The following is a 26,157-nucleotide window of genomic DNA, read 5'->3' as shown; positions in this document are numbered from 1 at the left end:
AGAGATTCTCATCAATTGGGGAGTGGCTAAACAAATTACGGTACATGAATGTAATGGAATATTGTCGTGCTATGAAAACCAATGAATGTGATGGATGCATAGAAACATCAAAAGATGTACATGAACTGATAGTGTGTGAAGTAATCAGAGCAAGGAAAACCACAGACATAGGACTACCACAAAGTAAATGAAAAGAATGACAAAAACAATCCAAATGGAATGCTGTACAATTATAATGGACAAGCATACCACCAAAGAAGAGTGTTGAGAAAGCAAACTCCTTTGTAGTGATGGTGGTGCAGTCCATGCATACAGAATATTGCAGATAATGTCAGATCTTTTCTTTGCACTGATCAGTTTTATGGAATTTTTTTTCCTTCTCCCCCACCTTCCCCCTTTAACAAAAAAATTCTTTCTTATTGGGATGGCTCTCTGGAAAGAAGGAGGAGAGGGCAGGGAAATCTGGGCAATGTAAAAATAAAATATAGCAATAAAAATTCATTTTTTTTTAAAGGAGAAGGAAAACCTTGTCCTGATTTTCAAAAGAGGAAAAGAAAATTATAGGCCAGTGAGCATGACTGATTCCTGGCAAAATTCAAAAATCTAGTATTAAAGAGATCATTAATTAACACCCAGATATTACCTTTCTGTGACTCAGTACTACCATAATCACGAATACAGAGGAACATATGTTAATTACCAAGCCAGTGAATTTAATTAGCTGGATGCAATATGTGAATCAGCCATTGATTGAACTTGTCTTGAGCTACCAGTCTAGCGCTTTGGGCCACTTCAGTAACTTTCTGGCACATTATGAGTGTTGAGGAGGTAAACCCAAGTACAGTTAGTTTTGGAAAATAACTGTTCCTTAGAAAAGTAACATTTGAGAACAAGGAAATAGGGCTACAGGGTTGTGTAGATAACAACAGACTCTCAGTTTCTATTATTTCTCCTCATTGGCAACAACAGAATCAGTCTTCCTTAGCACTCATAAAATCTCTTTACTTTGAATCTGGCCTCCTATCTTTTACCCACAGTCAATGGACTCTCACTGATGGGTATGCCTATCTCAAGAGATTGAGAGAATGCCTCAACATAAGAGAGCTACTTTTAAATGGGCAGCTTCTATTTCCCAGTCAATTCCTACCTCATCTGTCTTTTTGCTGCTTCCTGGCTTGACTCCAAGGGGCTTTCATGTTCATCCCTTGCTGGTGGAGTTCCAATTTAGTCTAGAAAATAAAATGGAATATCGATCAAAATATTAAAACATGAAATACGATCTCTACATATAACAGCCATCAAGGAGGGGAGAAACCACTCTGGGCAAGGGGCTAGACATCCCTACCAACTGTCACCTACAGGACAGGCAAACCAGCCTAGTTGAAGCAGCAAGGCACAACCAACAGGAAACAACATGTATCAGGTTAATCAAATCCCCATGGCTACCTTGACCATTACTTCCTCTCAAATCCCAAGGGCAGACTAGGACCCTCTCTCAAGAGCTCTAGGAAAAGAAAGGCCTTCTAATTCACTGGTCCTAATTCCAGACCAATAGCCATCCCTGAGGGGAGCAATCTCTGTGGAGAAGGGGGCCAGTGTTCTCACCACCATTAATACCAACTTCTGGCCAAGGGCCACCAATGGGCAGATAAGTTCTAGAACTCCAGGAATAACAGAACCCCTCAAACCACTGGTCCTACTTCTAGCCTAGCCTTCATAGGCATCATTTTGGGAAGTAACCCCCGTGGTGGTCTGACCTGGTTATTGCTTCTTCAGATATTATAGTATTTGCACCAGGAAACAAAGTGGCACTGCCAATGATTCAACATCAGAAACAGGATTTTATCAGTGGAAATGGCATTAAAAAAGATGCATTGCCATCTGCTCGGCTGTTGTACTCTTTCCATGGGAGCTTACTATCTGACATGAAGCTGAAACTTCTTATATATGTTGTCTTCCCCATTAGAATGTGAATTCTTGAGGCAGCTAGGTGGCACAGTGGATAGATTTCTAGCCCTGGAGTCAGGAGGACCTGAATTCAAATCTGGCCTCAGACACATAACACTTACTAGCTATGTGACTCTGGACAAGTCACTTAACCCCAGCTGCCTCACCAAAAAAAAAAAAAAAAAAGTGAACTCCTTGAGAGTAGAAATTGTCCTCGATTTTCTGTTTGTATCCCAAGCACTTAGCACAGTTCTTTGCACATCATAAGTGTTCTGGAATGCCTGTTTCCACAGGCAACACACTTCCCTTTGATCTTAAATCTATTCCTCTCCCACATCTTCCATCTACCAGTTCTTCCTGAAACTTCGATTTCCCTTGATGACACAGCCTTTCTGGCCACCCTTTCCAGTGCTGGCTACATCTTCACTCATTCTCCTCTGTTCAAGGTGGGGTTTGGAATATTCCTTGCTTCCCCTTGCCACTTTCAGGTTCTACCCCTTCTGTCACTCAGTAATCTCTCTTCTTCCATTTTCACATCTCTAACTACCTACTGGACATATCAAACTGGACATATCAAAAAACATAAGATGTCCTATAGGTATCTTAAATGCCACATGCCCCAAACTGAACTCATTATCTTTTCCCCGAAATGTTTCCCTCTTCTTAATTTTGATATTACTCTCTAGGATACCACTCTCTTACCAAACACCAGGCTCCCAATCTAGGTATCATCATTGACTCCTTACTCTCTCTCAGCCCCCGTATCTAATCAGTTGTAAAGTCCTATTGTTTCTACCTTCTGGTGAATGCCCCCCTTCTTTCCTCTGACATTGCCACCACCCTAGTACGCTTTCATTACCTCACACTTGTACTATTGCAGTAGGTTTCTGGTTGGCTTTCCTGCTTCCATTCTTTCCCCAATCCAACTTGTCCTCCACTTGGCTATCACAGTGATATTTCAAAAGCACCAGCCTATCCGACCAAGTTACCTCCCTTCTCCACCCCACCTCCCAACTCTATAGACCACTATGACCTCCAGGTTAAAATACAAACTCCTTTGTTTAAAATCTTTCATAACCCACCATCCAGTTTGAAAACCCTTAAATTTTTGATTCCCCTTACCTTCCCTCCAAAGCCTTGGCCTCTCCTTTTTGATATGCATCTTTCCTCCCTGGCCCTGAAAAGAACCTGGCTCCTGTTTGTCTCTCTTTATCTCCCTTTGAAAGCAAAATGAAGAGGGTTTCATTCAGTTTCAGAAGCCCAGACCTTTGCAGCCTCGCCTTTTGATCTTATTCAAATGCACCTTTGCCCCTAGCCCTAAAAAGCTCCCTTTGAAAGCAAACTTCTACCTTCCACTTCCCTTCATTATCTGCTCTCATTGTCTGTTCAAATCTCTCAGACCTTCCGAACAGAAATTCTCACCTGGACCCTTTTTTCCTAACCACCTCCCCCCTTCAACTGGCTTTTCATTGTGGCTACCCCCAATCTCCCCTCCATTGTTTTACCTTCCTATGGCCCTTGGCCATTTCCCACCCTTAATCTGGCTAGGTGCCAGGAGGTCCAGGACCCAGGAGTTCTGTTCACCCCAGTTTACTAGCCACTCCCATCCAGATCTCCTTAGACCCCTCCTCCAGTCACTCCAAACTACTTGGCCACTCCTAGATCCCTCCCAGTCTTTCTGTACTTAAGATTCACCTTTGCCCCCATTCAGATGCTGGGAATTCCTCATGTCCAAAGGCTGAGACTCTCATGCCTGTTAGTCCTCATGGGTGTCACCTGGCCTAGATGTGATTTATCTTTAATAAACTTTTTCTCTGGCTGGAAGAAGATTTGGGCTGAATTCATTCAGGCAGATCCGGCTCCGCGATCTGGGGCTTTTCCCAGCACCCCAAAACCTCTCGTGATATTGGGGTGCCTCTGTGCAACTAGGAGCAGACCCTTTCCTACTTTTCCAGTCTTCTTACACCCCCTCCTTCCCTACCTACTCCCACCATGCTCTTCAGTCTAGTGCCACCAGCTGTACTCCTCCAGACACCTGTGTGTTTTCCCTGTCTGTCTTCTCGTGGAATTTTCTCCCTTCTTCTTCCTCTTGGCTTCCCAACTTCCTTGAAGTGTCAGCAAGAATCCCACCTTACGCCAGAAGTCTTCCCTTGTCCCCCTTAATGCTAATGTCTTCCCTCTGACATTATGTCCAGTTTATCCTGTCTATATTTTGTTCGTACATAATTGTTTGCATGTTGTCTGCTTCAATAGACTGAGCTCCCTGAGGACAGGGACCCTTTCTCACCTTTCTTTGTATCCCCAGGGCTTAACACAGTGCCAGACACATAGTAGGCACTTCATAAATGCTTGTTGACTTGATTTTGCCTATTCCATACTCTCTTATATCATAATACATAAGATCGTGAATCTAGATCTAGACCTTAGAGTGGATTTTTTTAGTCCATTTTGTTTTACAGATGAGGAAACTAAAGCCCAGAGAGGTTAAGTTACTTGCCCAAGGCACACAGTGGCAGAGCAAAGATCTGAATCCAGATTCTCTCTGACTCCAACTCCAGAGCTCTATGCCACATGACTTTGTCTATTTTATACCTTTTGCCCCCTGAGAGTAAAACACTGGTCATATAGTATTCATTTCTACAGCCTCTCCAATCTTCACGTTTCCATCTCTGTAGCTTCTGCTCTAGAAGCCACCAGACTGGCGACTGCCTCATCTAACCCCCTATTTCAAGCAGGTCCCAGCTATGCCTCACTTTAATCCCTATTCCCTAGTCATATTTTCAATTATCCCACTAACTACCTTGCAATATACATGTACCCTTTGCCCTCTCCAGTTCTGTAACCATTATCAAATCGATCGCTATTGTCCCTGGAGAGGGGTATGACAATTTACTCAACTGTGGCACCACTCACTATCCCTGAAACTTTCCAGGCCTAAGTACCCCCTTGACCACCACTCCCTTATTCCTGTGGTTTCCTCCTATTAGAATGGAAGTTTCTTGAGAATAGACTATTTCTGTATTTGTATTCCCAGCACTTAGCACAGTGTTTGGAATATAGTAAGTGCTTAATTAATGCTTCATTCATTTATATTTATCTTTGTATCTTCATAGTAAGTTCAATTTAATTCAGTTAAATAAACATTTATTAAGCACCTACTATGTGCCAGACATTATGCTAAGCACTTAGAACACAGTTATGAAAAAAAAAAAAGACAGTCCCTGTACTCAAGGAGCTTACAATCTAGTGGGGGAAGATAACCCAAAAAGAGGTTGGAAACGGGGTGGGGCACCAGAAGGTATCCTGTTCCATGGAAATGAAAACTAGGCACAGCTGCAGATGCAAAGTGAATTGGAAGTCCAATTTCTGCCTAATGACTGTTGAATTGAACTGGAGCTCGCTGAGCTGTGTAACTTGGTAAAAACTTGGCAGACATTTTGTCCTGACAACTTTTCTTATGTAAATTTTGGAGCCTTTTTCATGAATCTGTCTTGTTAGAATTAGCCTAATAAATCAATCCATCAATGAAAAAATAAAAGTCCCCTGCACCAGCTAATTCTATTTAGGTTAGATTTTTTTTTTTTCTTAAGGACCACACCTTAAACCCAAATCACTCCAGGCTCTCTCGGACTGGCTAACAATAGGTTCCAGACCAAGCCCAATTTAGTGGTCATTGTTTGGGCCACTGTTTGGTTCAGAGTGAATGTAAATAGCAATTGTTTTTTTTGGCCAGGAACCCTGAGGGTCTTCCCCTCCCAGACTGATTTTTTTTTTAACTAGGTGAAAGAGGTCATTCTCTCTCTGCCTCATTTCTAACCTAGGCTTAATCACTAAATTGGAGTTGCTTCAGTCGAACTCAGACCTGTTAGAGGCCTTAGCTTAAAAAAACCAAGGCCTCCCACTGCATCCAGGGCCATCGTCCTGATCTATTATCTGGCCACTGGACCCAGATGACTGGAGGAGTAAGTGAAACTGGTGACTTTGCACAGCCCTCCCTCACTAAAATCCAATTCACTTGTATGTCATGGCATCACATCCCTGATATCAATGGCTCTCTCTGAAACGAAGGACAAACAACAACAAGCCACATTCTTCACCACCATTCTGGTAACATCCAAGTACTAAATGGAGGGTAGAGAGCTAAACAGAAACGCAATGAAGATGCCAAAGACTTGGGGTGATTGGAAGCAGCCTTTGATCAAATCACGGGGCTAGGATTTAAAAAAAAAAAGTGACTTGGTTGAATTCCTGAGGCCAGTCTGAGTTTCCCAGATCAGTGCTGAGGTCATAAGTCAGGCTATGGGAACTGAGAAGTATCTCACCATGGCCCAGCTCCGATCTATTCACAGTCCAGAGCTTGAGAGAACAAAAATACAAAGGTTGGCACAATCTGGCCAATATGTTGGCAGTAAGTCCTTCACTCCTTCTTTGAGACTAGCTAAGAGTTGGGTTTCTGCATTTTAAAAGGTATGGAGTAGGGGCTATGGTGGCACAATGGGCAGGGCACTGGCCTTGAAGTCAGGAGGACTTGAGTCCAAATCTGGCCTCAGATACTTACTAACTCTGTGACCCTGTGGGAAATGAAAGAGATAAGTTTCCACATAAGTAGATAAGAAACCAGTACAGATAGGCTAACTTGGGGGGGGGGGTGACAACACAATTCTAGGCACATAAAGTATGTTAAGGGTGGGGCATATAAGGAAGATTGTAACCTAGAAGGATTAGGACCAATCCTGATCCAGAAGGGAGGAGTTAGGCAATTACTAACTATAAAGCTTGCTCTGGTTGCTCTGGCTTCTTTACTGTGTGCACTCTCCCCTTCAAAGGAGGTGTGCCTGCTTCTCACGAGAATTCAAAGGACACCTCTTTAATAAAAAGTCTTTGAGACACCAGTCTTCGGAACTGAGTCTGGGTCTTCTTTGTAATAACCCTGAGCAAGTCATTTAACTCCAATTGCCAACAAAAAAAAAAACAAACAAAAGGTATGGAGAAGACTGAAGATGATTATATCTGGAGCCATATTCTTGAATTTAGGTTTCTAGTAATAGTGCAGATTAACTGCCCCTGAAGTCACCCTTATCATCATGACATGGAGGTGGTCTGTGGTTCTTTAGAGACTGTCCCTTTAGAGTCTAAGTTCTTGTGGGTCCTACTGAGCTGGAAAGCCTTCAAGGATAAATCTGGTAATACATGTCGGTCAAATATTTGTCATCTGAGGACCAACCTAGCTCAGGGTGGAGGTACTTATTACCAATGGGTTGGCAAGAAGGGTGTTTTTTTTTTTAGTAACCATTTCTGAATCAATCAAGCAACAAGCATTTATTAAGCACCTATTATGTGCCAGGAACTGTGCCAGGCACCTGGGATACAAATATAGAGAATGAAACAATCCCTTCTTTCAGTGAGTTTACATTCTAATGGTAGAGATAAGTTTATATAAAAAAAAGCAAAGCATAAAGTATAGTAGTTTTTATATATAGCACATATATATATATAATTTGGGAGAGAAGGCTCTCACATTTGGGGGGAATCAAGAAAGGTTTCCTACAAAAGATGGCATCTAATCTGCATTTTATAGGCAGAGACTGAGAGGAGGAGGTAAAGAAGTACATCCCAGGTATTAGGGGGATGACCAACACAGATGGGAGATAAAGCGGTCAGGTCTGAGGAAGAGAGAGCCAGACAGTTTGGCTAGATCACAGGGTGCTGGAGTGGGAATAATGTCCCCTGATGCTAGAAAAGTAGGTTGCAGCCAGGTTGTATAGAACTTTAGAAATAGTAAACTGAGAAGTTTAAATTTTATCTCAGAGGCAACAGGAAGCCACTGGAATTGGTTGAATTGTGGGATCACTCGGTCAGATATGGATTTAAGGAAAATTAAATTGGCAGAAGTGTGTAAGATGGACTGAAAGCAGAGAGAGATACCAGGCAGGGACAGCAGTTATGAGTCTGCTGGAATAATCCAGGTGATGAGGCCTGAACTATGTGAGTGGACGCAGGGCTCAAATCTGCGAGATGCTATGAAGACAGAAACCCAAGATTTGACGACTGATTGGATACGCAGGATGAGGGAGAGTGAGGAGTCTAGGATAATACCAAACTATAAACCTCAGCATTGTTTTGATTTATAGGTTTAGGGAGCATCTATCTCAAAGAAAACAAGGATCTTTTGAAACATCCCAAGTGTTGGTTTAACTTCACTTAAAAATTTTACCTCCACTCAAGTTCCTCTTCAATACTTCCTCATGGCCTAGAGCTTGCCTTGGCTGTCGAAGGCTACACTAGCAGAGTGCAAACTTTGGCAGGTCTGATCAAGACAGGGAGTCAAGTATGGGCTGACAGTGGATTGCTTTTCTATGCCTGAGCATCAGCCTAGCTAAGTGATGAGAAGATCTTCAGCAGAGGGTAGTCATAAGGTATTTTCTTTTCTCTCTAGGCAACTAGTGAATACCCTCAACTATAACTAAGACATGGACTGGTTGCAGTTTGTATAAGCTATGTTAAAATTCCTTGAATTATTGAGGTAAATAAGTGGAAATTTTACCTAGTATTTAAGGTAGAGGCAGTATGCTAGAAAGGAAAGAGTCTTGGATTGAGCATCCAAGTACTTGGTTTGAATCCTGCATCTCCAACTAATTATCTGTGTGAAACTCAGATAAGTCTCTTGGTCTCCATTTCTCCATCTATAGGATAAGGGAGTTGGACTGAGGAAGCCACCTGAGTGCCTGTTTCTTCCATAAAGTTAATGTTACTCACAATACCCCTCTGAGGGTGTTTGAAACCTTCTCTCTATTTCTTTCTAAGTGCTATGAAAATGTTGGTGCTTTACCGTCAGTCAAGGTTCAACAGCATTAGTCCATATACTTTCACCTCCCAGTTTTTTTCACACCACTCTCATATCCCTTTTTTTCATCTTTTAATGATATGCTTCTCCCCAGGTTCCCATCTATTTCTACTCTGAGCTAGACTTCTTGTCTTTCTTTTTTCTTTTTTTTTTGAGGCAATTGGCATTAAGTAACTTACCCAGGGTCACATAGCTAGTAAATGTCAAGTCTCTGAGGCCAACTGGAACTCAGGTCCTCAGCTAGTAAATGTCAAGTCTCTGAGGCCCAATTGGAACTCAGGTCCTCCTAACTCCAGGACTGGTGCTCTATTCACTGCACCAACTAGCTGCCCTCTTTTTGTTTGTCTTAAGACACTTCTGTTCATGCTTAAGTTTCTTGGAGATAACTTCATTGAATTAACTCTATCTACATTTGCCATTTTTGAGCCGTTTTCTATTCCTCATCTCATCTATTTTCATTTTCTTAGTTTATGGTGATTGGTCCTCCTAATCTTTGGTGTTTGTGCTATATATTTACTCAAACACTGACTGGTTGTAGAAGAGAAGTAAAAAAACAAATAAACCAGGAAAAAAAAGAACTAAGGATGAAGGAAGTGAAATTTCCCTTAAAGAAATTTGTTTTTTTTAATTCAATTTTATTTTCAGACCTAAATTGTCTCCCTTCCCCACCCCATTTATTAAGCACCTACTATATGCCAAGCACCGAGAATACAAATACAAAAAAAAATACAAAAAAGATAGTCCTTGCCCTCAAGGAGCTTAAATCTAATGGTGAAAGACACACAAGAGGAAGCTGAAAATGGATAGGATGGGGATGGGAGAAAGATGGTACCTGGCATGGAGGCATGATGGTGAAGTCCAAAAGCAGTGCAGAGGTGTTGGGGTAGGTTGAAGGACTACCAGGCCTTACCAACTACCCTACCACTATGTCCTAAAAGTCTTCTAGACCTTACTTTCTGATGTATCACTACAACTTGTAGACCAGAATGCACTGCTGCCTGTTGTACTGATGCACCCTCCTGCTCCTTGGGCCTTGCCTTCTGCATATACACCTCACAACAAAACTCTCTTATATGTGATGTTTTACCCAATTAGACTATGAACTCCAGGATTGTCTCACTTTTTCTGTCTTTATGTTGTATAGATTTTTTTTATCAATTTGACTAGCTAAAGCCAACAAGTAAGAAGGAATCAGGGCACAGGTCTTACTACACTCAGAATGTGGCATTCTCTACCACCAGTTCATGAGGAGTACATCATTCACAATTCAGCAAGCAATGTTTATACGTTACATGAAACAAAAAATAAGAAAGATGAGTCTTCATTTACTACAGAAAATAGATAAAGGAGTTATCTTTTTAGTACAGCTAGTTTCACTAAATCAAAGAGAACTATTAGGTCAAAAAATGGAGGAAGACATTCCAAGGACTTTGGAATCTTCTTTTTTTTAAATATTTTTCCTTTTTAAAAATTTTTTATCTTTTATTAATTTATTTTGATTTATCAACAATCACTCTATAAGCTTTTCAGTTTTAAATTTTTCTCCCCCTCCCTCCCCAAGATGGTGTACAATCTGATATAAGCTATACATATACATTCCTATTAAACATATTTTCACATTAGTGATGTTGTAAGGAAGAATTAGAACCAACAGGAGGAACCCCCAGAAAGAGAAAACAAAACACAACAGAAGAAAAAAACTAGCAAATAGTATGCTTCCATCTGCATTCAAACTACATAGTTCTTTCTTTGAATGTGGATAGCATTTTCCATCATGAGGCCTTTGGAGATGTCTTAGATCCTTGTATTGCCAGGAAGGGTTAAGTCTATCAATATTAGTCATCTCACAACGTGGCTGTTACTGTGTACAACGTTCTCCTGGTTCTGCTCACTTCACTCAGCATCAGACCACACAAGTCCTTCCAAGTTTTTCTGAAGTCAGCCTGTTCATCATTTCTTATAGCATAATAGTATTCCATTACATTCACATATCACATTCACAGTTATGATTACTATCTATGTCTTTCCATCCTATTTCCCTGCCTGTTTATGCTTTTCTTTCTCCTTTTCCCTCCTCACCAGTGGGGACCACTGCCTCCCTTCTATTAGCCCCCTCCGTTTTCCTCCCCTTTACCCTTACTACTTCTTCCCTCCCTTCTATCCCCCCTCCCTTTTCTGTCCCCTTTTCCCTCCTACTGTTATAGGGCAAGTTAGATTTCTATACCTGATTACATTATTCCCTTCTTGAGCCAAATCTGATGAGAGTAAGGTTCAAACAATGCTCATCTCCCTCCCTTCTTTGCCTCTGCTGTAATAGGTTTTTGTGCCTTTTCCTGTAATGTAATTTACCCTTGTCTGTCTCCTCTTTTCCTTTTCTCTCACTACATTTTCTTAGATCAGATTAACCCACTTACTTGGATCCATTTAACCCACTTGATTAGTTTTTTTTATCATTACATCAAAGTCAATTTATCCCCCCCTTTATGTATACCTCTTTAACATGGTGTAATAACAATACAGTTCTCAAGGGTTACAAGCGTCATCTTCCCTTGTAGGGATGTAAACAGTTTGCCCTTATTAATAACATGTTGTTTCTTTCTGTCCTCTTTACCTTTTTATGTCTCTCTTGAGTCTTGTATCTGAAGATCAAATTTTCTGTTGAGCTCTGGTCTTTCTATCAGGAAGGTTTGAAAGTGCCCTATTTCGTTGAATATCTATCTCCCCCTCTGAAAGATCATGCTCATTTTCACTGGGTTGGAATCTTCTACCTTCAGCAACGAAGTCTTTTTGTACTAAGAAGACGAGGAAAGAAGACACTGAAAGATACCAGCTGCTGCAGCTGGTTTGGCAGTTCGTGAGGGTCATATGCAGCAAAATGGCTGATATAGAACAAGATAGAATTATGTCCTCTCCCAAAATTCACTTTTAACAAGATTTTTAGCCTTTAGCACAGTGTTTGGCACACGGTAAGGGTTAATGTGTTTTTTTCACCCAATTAGAATGTGAGTCCCTTGAAGGCCAGGACAATGTCATCTTTTCTATTTGCATCCCCAGCCCTTAGCAGTATTTGACAGTATTGTTCAGTTGTTTCAGTTGTGTCTGATTCTTCATGACCCCATTTGAGGTTTTCTTGGCAAAGATGCTGGAGTGGTTTGCCATTCTCTTCTCCAGTTCATTTTACAGATAAGGAAACTGAGACAAACAGGGTTAACTGACTTGCCCTGGGTCAATCAGCTAGGAAGTGTCTGAGGCCGGATTTGAACTTAAGACGAGCCTGCCTTGACTCCAAGCCCAGCATTCTATCTACTATGCCACCTAGCTGCCCTAGACATTTAATAAATGCTTTATCATTCATGAATTTCATTCAAAGGAAATGGTTTGAGGACCCAAATCTTAAGAAAGAAGTCAACTCAGGAAAAATGAGCATGATCTTTCAGGGGAGGAGATGGATATTCTTTTATATGCTTTTTTTCCCCCCTCTGTTGTGTTTTGTTTCCTCTTTCTAGTGGTTCCTCCTATTGGTTCTAATTCCTCCTTACAACATCACTAATGTGAAAATATGTTTAATAGGAATGTGTATGTATAGCCTATATCAGATTATACACCATCTTGGGGAGGGAGAGGGAGAAAAAATTTAAAACTCAAAAGCTTATGGAAGTGATTGTTGATAAATCAAAATAAATAAATTAAAATCCATTTATCCAATCAAAAAAAAAAAAGGAAGCAGACAACAGGTTCAAGGGTCTGGGACCCCTGCCAAATCTGGTAGCCAATTCAGATAGGATTGAGGTGAGAAAAAGAAATTGGGGCCAAGAGCCTTGTAAATTCTGTCTGCCAAATCAATTCTGTGGTTAAAATGAAGACTAGACTCTCACTGCCAGAAGAGATCTCTGAGGCCTCCAGTCCTGAGCAGAAATAATCTCTGTAGTTTCTTTAAGTGATCATGGAACCTGTTTAAAGCCCTCCAGTGCTGGGGAGTGATTTCCAGAGGCTGCCCATTCCACCTCTGGTCAGCTCTCATTGTCAGGAAGTTTAATTTTATTTGGAGGCCCTCTAACTTTCTCCCACAATCCTATTGCTGCCCTCTGGGAATAAACAATCCCTTTTCATTATGATAGTTCTTCAAATACCAGGAGATGAGGATCATTGAATTCCCCAGTCTTCTTCAGTCTAAACATTCCTAGTTCCTTAAACCAATCTCTAAATGATGGTCAATCTAGGATGGAAAAAAAATGTGCTAAGTAAAGCTCTGGTTTATTAGTATTTTTCATTCCCTCATAAGGCTGATTTTGAGGCAAAGACCAAAAGCTGAGTCAGTGAAAAGAGCAGAGAAGTCAAGTCTTCCTCAGCATTTCAAGCCTTAAAAGGCAGTGCAGTGCAGTGGTAACGGACCAAATCCGGAGAAGTTTGATACTGGCCAAGGCCCTTAATCCTTCTGGGCCTCAGAAATGAGGGGTTAATTACACTAGATCAGAGTTATCATAAGCAAGAGACATACCAGCAGTTTAAATTGTAATTGGGAAATATTTAATTAAATAGATAAAAATACAATAGGGCCTAGATGACATCACATTTTAAAACCAAGTTAAACTGTGGCCTGCAGGAATTCTTCTGTACACATCAGTGCTCCTTCCCATACCCAATCTGAGTTTGATATTACTGGACTGGATGATGTCTGAGGTCCCTCCGGGCTGCACATCTATCATCTTATAAAGCCTAACAACTTAGAAAATCTAGAGTAGTACGGGACATTAATCTTCCTGAATATTTATTTCAACAGTTTTAAGATCTGTTTCAACTCTGTAACTTTCCTTTTTTAGTTTTGTTATTTTAAACAAAGCTTTTAGCCTCAAACCCCTTAAATATTTGAGAGCTGGAAGAGAGGGAAAATGGAAACTGCTGTCTGTTTCAGCAGGGGACTTGGACTGAAAACACTCAGGGGACAGAAAGGGCAGTAGAAGCGACCCCAAGGAACAGCTGTGCCCAATTCTGGGATGATGCAGGAATGGGGTTGGGAAGGAGCCAAAACGTTATTTCTGGGAAAGGTTTAAAAATCTGGAGTTGGTTTTCTGTGGGGCTCTGGGTCTCCTGGAGGGAGACTTTGTTTGGGGAATGGCAGCTAGGTGTACGGGAGAGCTTAGTGGGGCTGGAGTAATAAGAATTATTGTTATCCGTGAGGCCATTTGGGGTTCTCTTGGCAAGATATTGGAGTGTTTTGCCATTTTCTTCTCCAGCTCATTTTTACAGAAGAGGAAACTGAGGCCAATGGAGTTAAGTGACTTGCCCAGGATCACACACAGCTAATTTCTGGGGCCATATTTGAACTCAAGTCCCCCTGACTCCAGGGCCAGCACTAAATGCACCTAGCTGCCCTAATAATAATAATGATAATAATTAGCAATAACTTTAGGGTTTGTGAATATGACATCTTACCTCAGGCGACCCTCACAACAAGCCTGGGAAGTGGATACTATTATCATGCCCACTTTACAGATGAGGAGAGTGAGTTCTCCTCCGTAGGGGTGAGTGACTTGCTCAGGTCCACCCAGCTGGAGTCTGAGGGAGGATTTGAACTCAGGTCTTCCTGCGTTCTACTCACTGAGCGACACCTAGCTGGAGGCAGGAGAGCCTCCAGGCGCAGCTGAGACCTTGCGGAATGTTTTCACTGGTCCCGGCCTCAGTTTCCAGCCCGGTAAAGCAGGGATGATAAGCCGAGAGGTTTCCACCTCCCGGGCCCCAAGCCTCCCTCCGCCCACGGCGTGTGTACGTGAGTTCCCAGGACTCGGTGTTTCCGCCCAACTACTGGGAACAGGGCGTGTGACGAATGACGTAGCCGGGACAGGCCAGGACAGGCCAGGGCAGGCCAGGTGACCTTGACAGCCCGGTCTTGCCCCCTAAAAATATCCTGTTTCCGGGTTCGGCCCGGGAGGGCCCAAGAGAGGTCACCCGCTCGGGGAGGGATCTCACCTCGGAGGCTCCAGGGTCGCGGCTGAAGAGGGAGGGGGACCGGCCTCCACTGCGCCTGCGCGCGGCTAGCGGGCTCAGCTCCGGGTTCCCCCTTCCTCGCGGCCCAGGCATCCTCTAGCCCCGCCCCGCCCTTCCCTATTGGTCGCTTCCGCCCCGCGGTGGTGGGGGCGGGGATTCCGGAGGAGGGAGTGCCGACCGGATGCCCCGCCCCTTTACTTTGAGCCTGCTCGGGCGCCGCTAGTCTGCGTGAAGTAGACGGGGAAGCTGGAGGCGAAGCAGAAGCGGCCGGCTGCTTGTGGGAGGTGGTTTTGCTTCCTCTCGTTCTGTGAGTGAGGGTTTGTGGGCACCGGAGGTGTGCGGGCCGGCCGGGTGGAGGAGAGATACCCCTCGGGGAAGGGGGCTTGGGGAGAGAGGGGGAAGGGGCGCGTGACGGCACCCTGGGGGAGAGGAGGGCAGGGCGGTTGAAAGGCCTGCGGGGAACGGAGCTAAGGGAGAGGCACGCGGGTGAGCGACGCGGGAGGTAGGGCCTGAGGGGAGAGGGCGCATGGCTAGGAGACAGACGATTTCGGGGATCACGAGCGCAGAGACGGAGCCGGGGTGAAGGCATAGGGGGCGAACGGCCGCGGTTATCTGGCCGGTCGGGAGCAGGGGGGATCCTGGCTGTGGGGGGCAGAGGGAACTGCTTGTGGGGACTTTTACTGGGGGAGGGTCTCTTACTGGCCTGGGGGAGCCCAGTGGGCCCTGAGCAGGGGGAGGGTTGTTTTATTAGGGGAGGAACCACGGGAGCCCCTTCCTGAGGAAGGCAGGAAACCGAGAGGGCCCCGAGGAGCAGGTTGGAAAGTTGGACAAGGTCATGGGAGATGGGGGAGGTGAGGGAAGGTCGTGGATAGGCCTGAGGGGCCAGCACAGGTCTGAATGGAAAAGTCTCCTCTCTCCTTACTTTTCTTTGGCATATATCCCCGCTCACCCCCTGTATGTGGCCCATCTCTGCCCCATGTGGAGGCAGGCACCCAGACCTCCACTCCTACCCCATCAGTGGCTAAATAAAAATCCTCCCCCTCATGGTTTCCTCTGAAATTGTGAGGGACCAGCATGATTTAGCAGTATTTCTTTAGTTCTGGGGTTCCATTCAATTGTTGTTTGGTTTCTAGGAGGCTTTTTAATTCTGATGACCACGTTTGTTCAGCTCCTAACTCCCGGAATGGCGGTGGGCCTCTTAGAGGTGGCAACGATAATCTACCATTCAAACAACAGGCATTTACTAAGTGCTTGCTATTAGCTTGCTACCCTGTGATCCTGTTTGGAAGATGAGTAGGTAGGGGCCAGTGTCAGTTAAAAGGTGTGAACTGTGAACCTCTCCAGCTGGCTAGACGTCAGAGGGAAAGGCCTGCCATCTTTTGTTCCTTTAATGGTAGCTCTGGCTGGGATACTGTTGTAGTTGGGACATGTTAAAGATTTTTTATAGTCCCAGCTATTCCAATCCCTTTTTCTTTTGGTGCTAAGTATCTGCCCTACTTCCTTCCTCTGAGAGTCAGTTCAGGAATAATCAGATTTAAGTTTTTTTTCCAACGGATGGGTTAGAAGGCAGAAATAAAAGATCATAAAGTGATCCAGCTTTACATGAGTCTTAACTTGTTCTGTTGTGTTGGACTCTTGGTGACCCTATTTGGGGTTTTCTTGGCAGAGAGACTGGGGTGGTTTGCCATTTCCTTCTCCAGCTCATTTTACAGATGAACAATTGATGCAAACAGGGTGAAGTGACTTGTTCAGGGTCACACAGGTAGTAACCGAGTTCTAATTTGAACTCAGGTCCTCCTGACTCCAGGGTTAGCAACACCTAGCTGCCCTGGAATGATTTATTTTTAGGCAAGAAAAACTAGCCTCCCTTTTCTATCCGTGATATCCTTTTTTTGCTTCATAGGTGTGTGAGGTCTGGAAGGGGTGATATTTATTATGTATATTCTCACAGGTGAAAATTAAAGTGGCATGTTTTGATAGCTTTTGAAATTATTTTTGTACCAACATCAGGAAATCAATTATTTTGCCTTGTGGTTTTAAAGAACACTGAACTAGAAGTTTGGAAACTTGAATTCTGGTACCTGCTCTGCTAATTAACATTGGGCAAATAAATTCATCTTTGGGTCACAGTTTCCTCAACTCTAAAATGAGAGGTTTGACTTAGGAATGTGAGATTTAGAGCAGGAAAGGAAATTTAGAGATTATCTAATCCATAGGCAGTCCACCTACACATTTGGAACTAGATTAAATTGGGAAATATCTAACAAAATAAAAAATATAATAGAACATAGAAAATGTTAATAGGTGGTTTTCTAAGACAATTATGTAGCCACAGGGATCCTTATGTAATTCTGTTTTAACAGCATTGATCTAGTCAACTTCTTGCAGATAAGGAAATTGAAACTTAGAGAAGTACATGTTGAGAAGTACACAGATGGTTCTTCATGCCATCTTCATGTTCATGTTCTTTGTTAATTCCAAAGGTTCTCTCCTGGGCTTTTTCTCCTCAGTATCCAAGAGTTCAGTTATCATCTCATACAAATAATTCTCAGATCTATTTATTGGGTCCTGTCTTTTCTCCTCAACTACAGCCCTGAATCACAGTTGCCTAGGCATCTTCAACTCAACATGTCTAAAACAGAACTTATCATCTTTCCTCAAACCCACTCATTTTCCTAATTTCCTAATAAAACACTACTCTCCAGTTACAACCTTGATGATACCCTCACCTCACTCTTATGCTATGTATTCAGTCTGTTGACTCAATTTCATTGTTTCTGTCATCTTTAATTGTCCTTTTCCTTCTATTTACACAGCCACCACCCTGGTTCAGGTTCCTCATCACTTCTCACCTGGTAAAGACAAGGCAAAATAAGACTAAATACAAAGAGTGAGTAATGCTCATTTGTATTGTGTAACTTTAGGCAAGTTACAACTTCCTCAGGTCTTAGCTTCCTTTTCTGTGAAGCGAGGGATTTAAAGGTAGATAGCATATGGTCTTAGCCAACTCTAGGAGGCTTCTGTGAATCCGAGGGCAGTAAGAGTGGTCAGTAATGGTAGGATCATATTGTGGAGGACCTTGAATTCCAAGCTGAGGAAAATGATATCCTTGGATATCCATTGAGGATCCATTGGAGTAAGCAGGTATAAAAGCATTATTTTTTAGGATAGCTATGCTTTATCCAAGAATCAGCCACTCTTTGATCTTGTCCTGTATATGTTCCACATGTTCTGTGCATTTGAATAGGCCCTAATTCCCAAAAGCAACAAGTAGCCTCAGGACCCAGACATTTTCTTTCTTGTCTGGGGCTGGAATTCAGTGCAAAGGCTATTTATATTTGGGACCTCAATCATGAGTGAACTGGTTCTCATCCTTGCACAGTTCAGCATCCTGCATATTCCTTTTTTTTTTTTTTTGAAAGGCAATTGGGTTTAAGTGACTTGCCCAGGGTCACACAGTTATTAGGTGTCAAGTGTTTGGTCTGAGGCTGGATTTGAACTCAGGTCCTCCTGACTTCAGGGCCGGTGCTTTATCCACTGCACCACCTAGCTACCCCATAGTTCAGCATCCTGAATAGCATTTCACTTTGTTGCTTTATTCTTCTCTGTTCTGAAAGGTAGGATGAGGCTGAATGACTACAAAGACTTAGGGAATGGAGGATTAGCAGGAGCACGTTGAAGAATGTGAAGTAATGAATGCTAGCAGACCATGGAGGAGAGAGAAAGAAGGTTAGAAAGGAGTTGAGAAATGGTACAGAGGGGTGGGGACATGTAAGAAAAGGGGGAAATGAGGCAAGGGTAGCACAAAGTAGATGAGATGAGCAGAAATAGTAGCAATTGAATGGAGCAAAGTTGTGTGGATTAGTACTTAATTGAAAAGATTTCAGGGATGATTGGATTGAAGAAGTTTATCAGTTCGGGTTGTCATAGTTTTCAAAGGCCCTCAAATTTGAGGAGAAGATATTGTGCTTGATAGGCTTTCACTAGCAAAGCTTCCTTCAATTGGAATAGATTTTTAACATTTTTTAATTTCAGAGTGAGACACTTGATCAGAAATGTGTGCAGGCTGCAGTTTTTTACAATTAGTAATTAATCCAACTATTATTAGCATGAAGTCTGGAGGCACTCAGTTATACAATAGTAGCAGCCAACAGATAGGTGTCCATGGATGTGAGCTAATTAAGTTTTAAAATTAACTAAAAATTTTAGGCACAGCACATTTGACTTCTTTATGGCATGCTAAAAACCCACTTTTTCCTCCCCTTCCCACCCCACTTTTTTTTTAATGTTACTCTCCCCTTCCAGTTTTAGTATATTTTGCTAATCCTTATTTGGAAATGAACCTTTCTTTGGGTAGATGATTCTCTGAAAACTTTATTTTTTTTTTTTAAGCAACTGTTTGATTTTGGTTTTTTGAAGGAAGCAAATTGCTAATACTCATAACAAGCATTCTTTCTGCATCATGTCAAATGTTTGAATGATAGGTGAAGTATAGTTTCTAAGTCTTAAGTTCAAGGACAGTGAACTTCTGTATTTGTCATTGGCCTTTTTTATATATGTAAGAAAAAAGTTTGAATTCTTAATGAGGTACTATTCTGAAAACTGAACTTTAAGTGTTAGAAATTTCAGCCTGACATTTAGGCAAATGTTGTTCAAGAAGAGTTTAGAAAAAATTAACGAAAGATCAAAATTAGACACACTTTGAAGTACATCCTTAACCTTTTGTATTTTAAGGTACTTTTTGAAATGTAAAATCTCTTTCAAATTCTTTTAGGAAGGCTCTTCAACCAGCTACAATGTCAGCAGACAATGATGTTTCCCTCTCCACTTATGATGAGACTTCAGGATCAAAACTTGCTCGAAAAGCTAAAGAGGCACCATTTGTCCCAATTGGTGAGTCTACCTGTGACAAAACAATTTATCAGTAAAATGGTATGCATTGAAACATCAGTTCTATTCAAACAGTTCCTAGATGCATTTCTTTTTAGATATCTTGGCTATTTAAAATGCAGTGAGAACAAGTAGTTGTATGAATTTTGTGACTAGAATTCTTATGTACCAGAGTTTTGTTATGTTGCCTGTTAACTTGAGTAAGATCAGAAAAGCAGCATGATATAGTGGAAGGAGCTGTAGACAGGGTTTCCATCAGGAAAGGAACCTTGAATTTTAATCTCAGCTTTGCTGTGTGACTTTTGAGCAGGTCACTGAGCTTAACTGGGGGCCACTTTTCTCATTATGTCTCTAAAATTTCCTTTTAGTTTTTTTTCCCTGAAATCCAAGGACTTGGAAATCTATGAGGAGATTTTGCTATGGCATTTGCTTTGATAAGCTGTAAATAATGTACATAATGTACAAAACATTGGTTTTGATCATTGTTGATTCACCATTTCAGTTTAGGGAACCTAGCACGTATATTCCCTTTAAAGATTCTTTCCATTCTGAAAATGGCCCAAAGTATATTTAAGACTTTAATTAAGATTTTGCATTTCTAGTCATTAGACTTTAAAATGATTTTATTGGCCAGATGTGATAACGTAGACCTGTAATCCCTCCTACTTGTAGAGGCTGAGGCTGGTGGCTCTCTTGAGCTTAGTAGTTCTGAGCTGAAATAGAGTTAAAGGTAATCAAGTTTCTGCATTAAGTTTGACCCTGATGATGAACCCCTGAGATGGGGCTGTGGGGTGGGGTGGGTACCAGGATTTCTGGTCCAGGTTGGAAAACAGAACAGGCCAAAGCTTTTATGGTGACCCATCAGGGAAATCAGGCCTGCTACACTTCCAGCCTGGGTGAGATAGGGAGACTCAATCTCATAAGATATGAAGATGGTGATGATAATCCATTGACTGGTAATGAATTGCAATTGGTAGCAATGTAAGGGAGAGGGAAGAATCAGGTGTTACTTAAAGGTTGTACATCTGGGTTGATGGAAAGACAGTGCCATCAATGGAAATAAGTTGGAGTTGGGATAAGTTTGTGAAAAAATGAGTTATTTGTCCAGCCCACAATTGGTGATATGGGCCTGGAGTTGTGGAGAAAGATTAGGGTTGGCTCTGGATCTGGGATTCCTCTGCACACAGGCAGCATGGTTTGGTGGAAAGATCACTGGCTCTAGGTTCAGAGATCCTGAGTTCAAATTTCCCCTGATTGATTACTACCTGTGTGACTTCAGGGAATCTATTTAACCTCTGTAGACCTCAGGTCTTCATCTCAGCAATTGAGGGAGTTTGACTAGATGACCTCCTACATCTCTACTAGCTTATAACTATGTAAAGACAATAACTTAATGATGGTAACTCAGAGGTGCTGATGAGGTGAGATAAGGAGGAAGTATAAAAAAAGGAGGTGAGTGAGAACAGAGCTTTTGGGGATGGTCACACCTATTGGGTGGAAAACAAGTTGTTACTTCAGAAAAGATGGCTGAGAAAGAATGATTGGACTCAGGAGAAGAACTACGATAGAACGGTGTCATGGAAGCCAGTGAAAGATCACCGTGTCATAGATTTGGAGCTGGAAGCAGCCTTTGAAGCCTAGTAGTCCATCTCTTCAAAATGAGAGAGAGGTGAGTGACTTGTCCAGGGTCACACCTTGAGTGGCCGAACCGGAACTCAGTCCCAGGCCCTTCAGCTCCAGATGGTGCACCTCCTCCTGCAGCAGACAGAAGAAGGGGTAATGGACTGTTGTAAAAGTTAGGAGATCAGGTAGAGTGAGGACTGAGGAAAGGCCCTTGGCCTTGGCAGGTCAGAACTTGTAGGTAACTAGAGAGGGCATGTTTAGTTCAGTGCTTGGGTCTAAAATTTGACTTGTGAGAATTGATGAGATTGGAGGCTGTGAATATAGGTGACTTTCTAGAATTTGGCTGTAAAGAGAGAAGAGATAGGGTCATAGCCTGGGGATATAGCAGGGACAAGTAAAGGAGAGGGCCTTGGCTGTGTCTGTAAGCGGCACTGCATATATAATTTAGTTGATTGATTCATCCAGCTGGCACTTGCTGTATGGAGTGCAGAGCACCATGATAGGCAAAATACAAAGTTTAGGCAAATTCTTCCTCATGGAACTCAATAGTCTAGTAGTAGTATAAGACGTAAACATAGGTAACACTAATCCATTGGGTGAAGTATAGAAGATAGTTATCTAGTTATTTGTTCACAGATCTGATACTTGCTCTTTTTTTTCTTTATGCATTTGGCTTGCGTATTACCTGTTGACTCTTTGCCTTACAGGAATAGCAGGCTTTGCAGCTATTGTTGCATATGGATTATACAAACTGAAGAGCAGAGGGGATACTAAAATGTCTGTCCACCTGATTCACATGCGTGTGGGAGCCCAAGGCTTTGTAGTAGGAGCAATGACTGTTGGTAGGTCCTCCACAGCAAACATTTCATTCTCCAATAAAGTTCCTTATTAATGCATATCATTAAGAAAAAAAAAGAATGAGGTAAATGTTTAGAAAGATTCCTGCAGATATTTGTTAGTATCTTTTGCATCCAAAAACTAAATGACTTTTAATCGGTTGATTGTTTAACACAGAGGTTCCCAAAGTTATTTGGGCAAAGAAATCTTAGATTTAAGTGTACAATTGCATTGTAGGCTACTACTGCCCCTCTTGGATTGTTCCAGTGCCCCCCAGGGGGCAGTATCACCCACTTTGGGAACCACTGTTAAATTTTAACACAATGCAGAATAACTTGGTTTACATTCATAATTATTACTGCCTGTAGAATTTTGGGTGTCAGTTACCCTGGGCTTCAGTTTTCTCATCTATAAAATGAAGGGTTTGAACCGTAATATTTAAGATCTTCCAGCTCTAAATCTCATGCCCTTCATAGTCTTTGAAAAGTCTCCAATCTTGGGTTTACAAAGTAATCTTTAAGCAGTTTAAAATGGTAAGGAATATTTTTCCTGATTGTGGTATGTATACAGTAATCATGACATCTTCAAATTAATGAAAATTACATTGTTAAATTACTGCCCTTTATGCTTTTTAGTCTCACTGCTACTGCCCTAGTGTAGGCTTTTATTCACACCTGAATTGCTGAATTAAGTAATTGGTCACCTAACAGATTTCACTGTTATACTAGGAGCAATGAAGCATTAAACAGGAAGGAGAGGGGGGAAAAAAACTAATCCTTTCCCTTAGTGATACTATACTCTAATGCACGATACTGAGCAAATATCTATAAGCATAAGTATTAGAAACACCATTCTCTCCTTCTGACCCTCCTTTTGGTATAGAAGTGACCTTGGTTTCTCAAAGGCTGTGCCAATGAAACAGAAGCTTTGGAGTTTTTACTAACCTGGAAAGGTTTTACATACTAACCTGACCAAAGAGTGTGGCCATTTTTTTGAGGCCCAGCCTCTCTAAGTTTGGTGAAGATCATAAACATAGGGTTGGTTATCAGGTGATGAAATTTTTTTGGCAGCAGCAGCTGATGAAACTGTTGAGGTGAAGGCCTGCAATTTACATTGACAGGGATCATCCATGTGGATGAAATTCTACATTTTTAATGTATTGGAAATGCTTTACCAGGATTGGTAGCATTCATGGGATAAATGTCTGTTAGCATTATACATGGGTTTACGTTAGGAGGGAGGAATTAAGAATTAGATGAGAAGAGGCATTTATTGAATTTCAGTTTGTCACTTGATAAATACCAGGGATGCCTCTTTACAAAAAGTCCTGGACTTGGAGTCAGGATACCTGGGTTGTTTGAATCCTGTCTCTGATACACATTGTGCAGCCTAGGATCAGTCACTTCTAGTCTCAGTTTCCTCATTTATAAAATGAGGCTAGACTAGATAATTTCTAAGGTCTTTTCTAGAGGTGAAGATTTATGATTTGTCTATGCTGCTTTGGCAGCCAACAAATAATTTTGTCCTTATGATCATGTAACCTCATGAGCTAGTTAGGGAATTATGAAGAGTTTAATTTATAATCCTTAAGATAGTAAAGGAAGATGAAAATGGAAGGGTGCTCAGTGTCCTGATTCCTTGTGTAAACTTTTCTTGGTGGTGTTGCTTGTTGTGGCCAATTTTAAAAATGGCTTGGTTTATTTCATATAGAAAACCAGGCTAAAATTCTAACTACCTTGTCTTTTTTCTTTAGGTATGTTGTACTCCATGTATCGGGAATACTGGGCAAAACCCAAACCTTAGGAAAGATGCTGTCTTCATGCTGATGTTTTAGAGCTAGATACCTCACATTGAGGTTATTTGTTTTATGTTTAAAAATAAATCAATTTAGGGATATGTGGTTCTAAAAAAGCAGCACATGTCAGACACAACCCAATCATGATATTCTAAAGATTGGATTTTTTTTTTTTTATGGAAGCTTTAGTTTCCCAGGTGATTCAAGGTATACTGATTGGTATCCAAGAGTTAATGAGGGAGAGCTAAGTTAGTGCAAAAGGAACTGGTCATTGAAGCTTACTTGGGTGATAAATTATATTCATATTTCTCCAATCTCAAAAATTAATGACTTAAAAAATTACAGGGCCAAGACTTAATGTAGCTCCTCTTGCTTTAGAATGGGACATATTTTGGGATATAATATAGGAAGCTGCTTTAACACAATTCAGGAAACACTTCCTCCTTATCTTGTAGAATGGTGGAAACTTCAGTGTCTAAGGGCTGCCTGGCTTTGACTAGAGCCAAAAGAACATCTGTAAGAAAAACATGAAATAAAATATTGTAGCAAGAGTTTTCTTCTCTACCTGTACCATAGACAACTTGTTTGTATTTGAGATGAGCCTTGAACAGTTGCTAACCAGGCTACTTAATGCAGTAGTATTTATTATAAAGTTAGTAAAAGATGAGAATAACAAATGGTATGGCTTAGTTATATTTTTGCTGCTTCCATATTGAAATTGTTTTTTAAATGCCATCTGTTTTATATGTATTTGAAGTGCTTGTTCAGTAAAGAGAACTCTTAAAATGTGCAGTATTAGTATTTTGTTTTCTCTATCAAGAGTGTAGTCCAACTGAAATACATTACTGTCCTTTAGATTTGATGGTTTCATATTATGGGCAGCATTCTCCTTACACAAATGTTGACATATTTAAGTAAATGCTTTGTTATACTTGTGGAATTCTAATGTTTAAAATGGATTTACATTCCGTGGTAATAACATGGTATGGATATTACTAAATAAAATGAACACATCACATGTCTTGTACCTTATTTCAAGTTAACATAATGGAATCACCTTACCCCAAATAGTACAAAAACAGCACATGTTCCCAGAAAGCAAATGTTTTGGGTTTTTTTCTGCTTTAAGTCTAGGAATGATGTAAGCTTAAATAATAAAATCAGAAGACTGATTTTGTGACTGTTTATTGTTAGAAATTTGTATTAATTTTAACAGACATTTATGAGGTGCCAGACAAGGCAAGCACCAAATAAAAAGTAAATAGATTATTTGTTAGTAATGTTATTGAGTCAGCTGTCTGGGGGTAAATCATGTGATAGGGCAGAGATCAGAGTTAGTACATTCTACAGAGAAAAAGATGGTATACAACTAGAACAACTTGAACTATTGAAACGAGTAATTAGCAAAAAAGAAGTGAGAAATGGGCAGCAATTGCCATTGAGACCAATTACAGTTTTATACAGAAATTGAACTGTGGTAGATAGGTAGCCTCAGACACTAGATGTGACCCTAGACAAGTCACCCTGTTTGCCCCAATTTGTAAAATGAGCTGGAGAAGGAAATGACAAATTACTCCAATGTCTTTGCTAAAGAGGTCACAGAGTCAGAAATGACAAAACAACAGCTGGAAGGGACCTTAGGGTCCATCTAGTTCAACCCTCTCATTTTATTGATAAGGAACTGAGTCCAGTAGAAGTGAAATGATTGCCCAACATTACAGCTATTAAATATCGGGATTTGAGCCCAGGTTGCCTGGCAAAGGTTCAGCATGAGTATCTCCATTTGTCTTAAGAGCCAGAGAGCTCAGAAAGCGCCTTTGGATTTAAGCAGAAGGATGGATGATAGGCCACTATCATGTCATGAAGTGGAGGATAGAAACAATTTAAAGGAAGCTTGGCAAGAGATCCAACTATGCAAAGTTGTCCCAAAGACACATGAAGACAATTGGAGAATAACAGGAAAAAAGTATATAGCTTTAAAGTTTACTAAAACATCAACGACAATGGAACAACCACACTTGGATCTTAACAGTCCCAGATGTACTTAAAGGGAGATAAAAATGACACTAAAGACATGGGAAAAGCATCCAGTAGGACCAAGGGTATACCGAGGAAGCAAGAAGTCAATGAGCATTTATTGTCTTTGTTGCTTAAGACAGCTTGGTGGCTCAGTGGATAGAATGTTGGGCAGAAGGCGGGAAGACTCGAGTTCAAATGTGACCTCAGTCATATGACC

General features: G+C 41.4%; 2 protein-coding genes across 5 annotated transcripts in view; one reads left to right on the top strand and one right to left on the bottom strand.

Moving 5' to 3' along the window:
* Positions 1-14,814, bottom strand: part of ACKR2 (atypical chemokine receptor 2) — a 78,968-nt gene extending 64,154 nt beyond the window's left edge. Inside the window, exons 1-2 of one of the 2 annotated variants that reach the window (XM_027837277.1) lie at positions 14,759-14,814; positions 1,148-1,229 (exon numbers count right to left, since the gene is read on the bottom strand). Coding sequence is in view for 1 of the 2 variants with exons in the window: in XM_027837278.1 (XP_027693079.1) it covers positions 1,148-1,152 (5 nt within the window). In the remaining variant the exon portion in view is untranslated. Of the gene's footprint in view, positions 1-1,147; positions 1,230-14,224; positions 14,266-14,758 lie in introns of those variants that run through there. The other variant, XM_027837278.1, reaches the window with a different exon arrangement.
* Positions 14,815-14,975: 161 nt separating this feature from the next.
* HIGD1A (HIG1 hypoxia inducible domain family member 1A) lies at positions 14,976-25,093 on the top strand. Of its 3 annotated transcripts, XM_027837224.1 has the most exons (5): positions 14,976-15,083; positions 17,593-17,666; positions 19,551-19,669; positions 21,997-22,131; positions 23,880-25,093. In XM_027837224.1, the coding sequence occupies exons 3-5, from the start codon at positions 19,573-19,575 to the stop codon at positions 23,927-23,929; spliced, it is 282 nt and encodes a 93-aa protein (XP_027693025.1). In that variant the 5' UTR covers positions 14,976-15,083; positions 17,593-17,666; positions 19,551-19,572; the 3' UTR covers positions 23,930-25,093. The 3 variants fall into 3 exon arrangements, with proteins under 3 accessions (XP_027693025.1, XP_027693024.1, XP_027693026.1); XM_027837223.1 differs by lacking the exon at positions 17,593-17,666; XM_027837225.1 differs by lacking the exon at positions 17,593-17,666 and having other exon boundaries at positions 14,979-15,083; positions 19,555-19,669.
* The last annotated feature ends 1,064 nt before the right edge of the window (positions 25,094-26,157 follow it).

This window comes from Vombatus ursinus, unplaced genomic scaffold (genome assembly GCF_900497805.2).
Source record: "Vombatus ursinus unplaced genomic scaffold, bare-nosed wombat genome assembly UNPS02014820.1, whole genome shotgun sequence".
Taxonomy (NCBI): Eukaryota; Metazoa; Chordata; class Mammalia; order Diprotodontia; family Vombatidae; genus Vombatus; species Vombatus ursinus.
The sequence above is the reverse complement of the archived record's forward strand: the minus strand, read 5'-3'. Positions and strand labels throughout refer to the sequence as shown.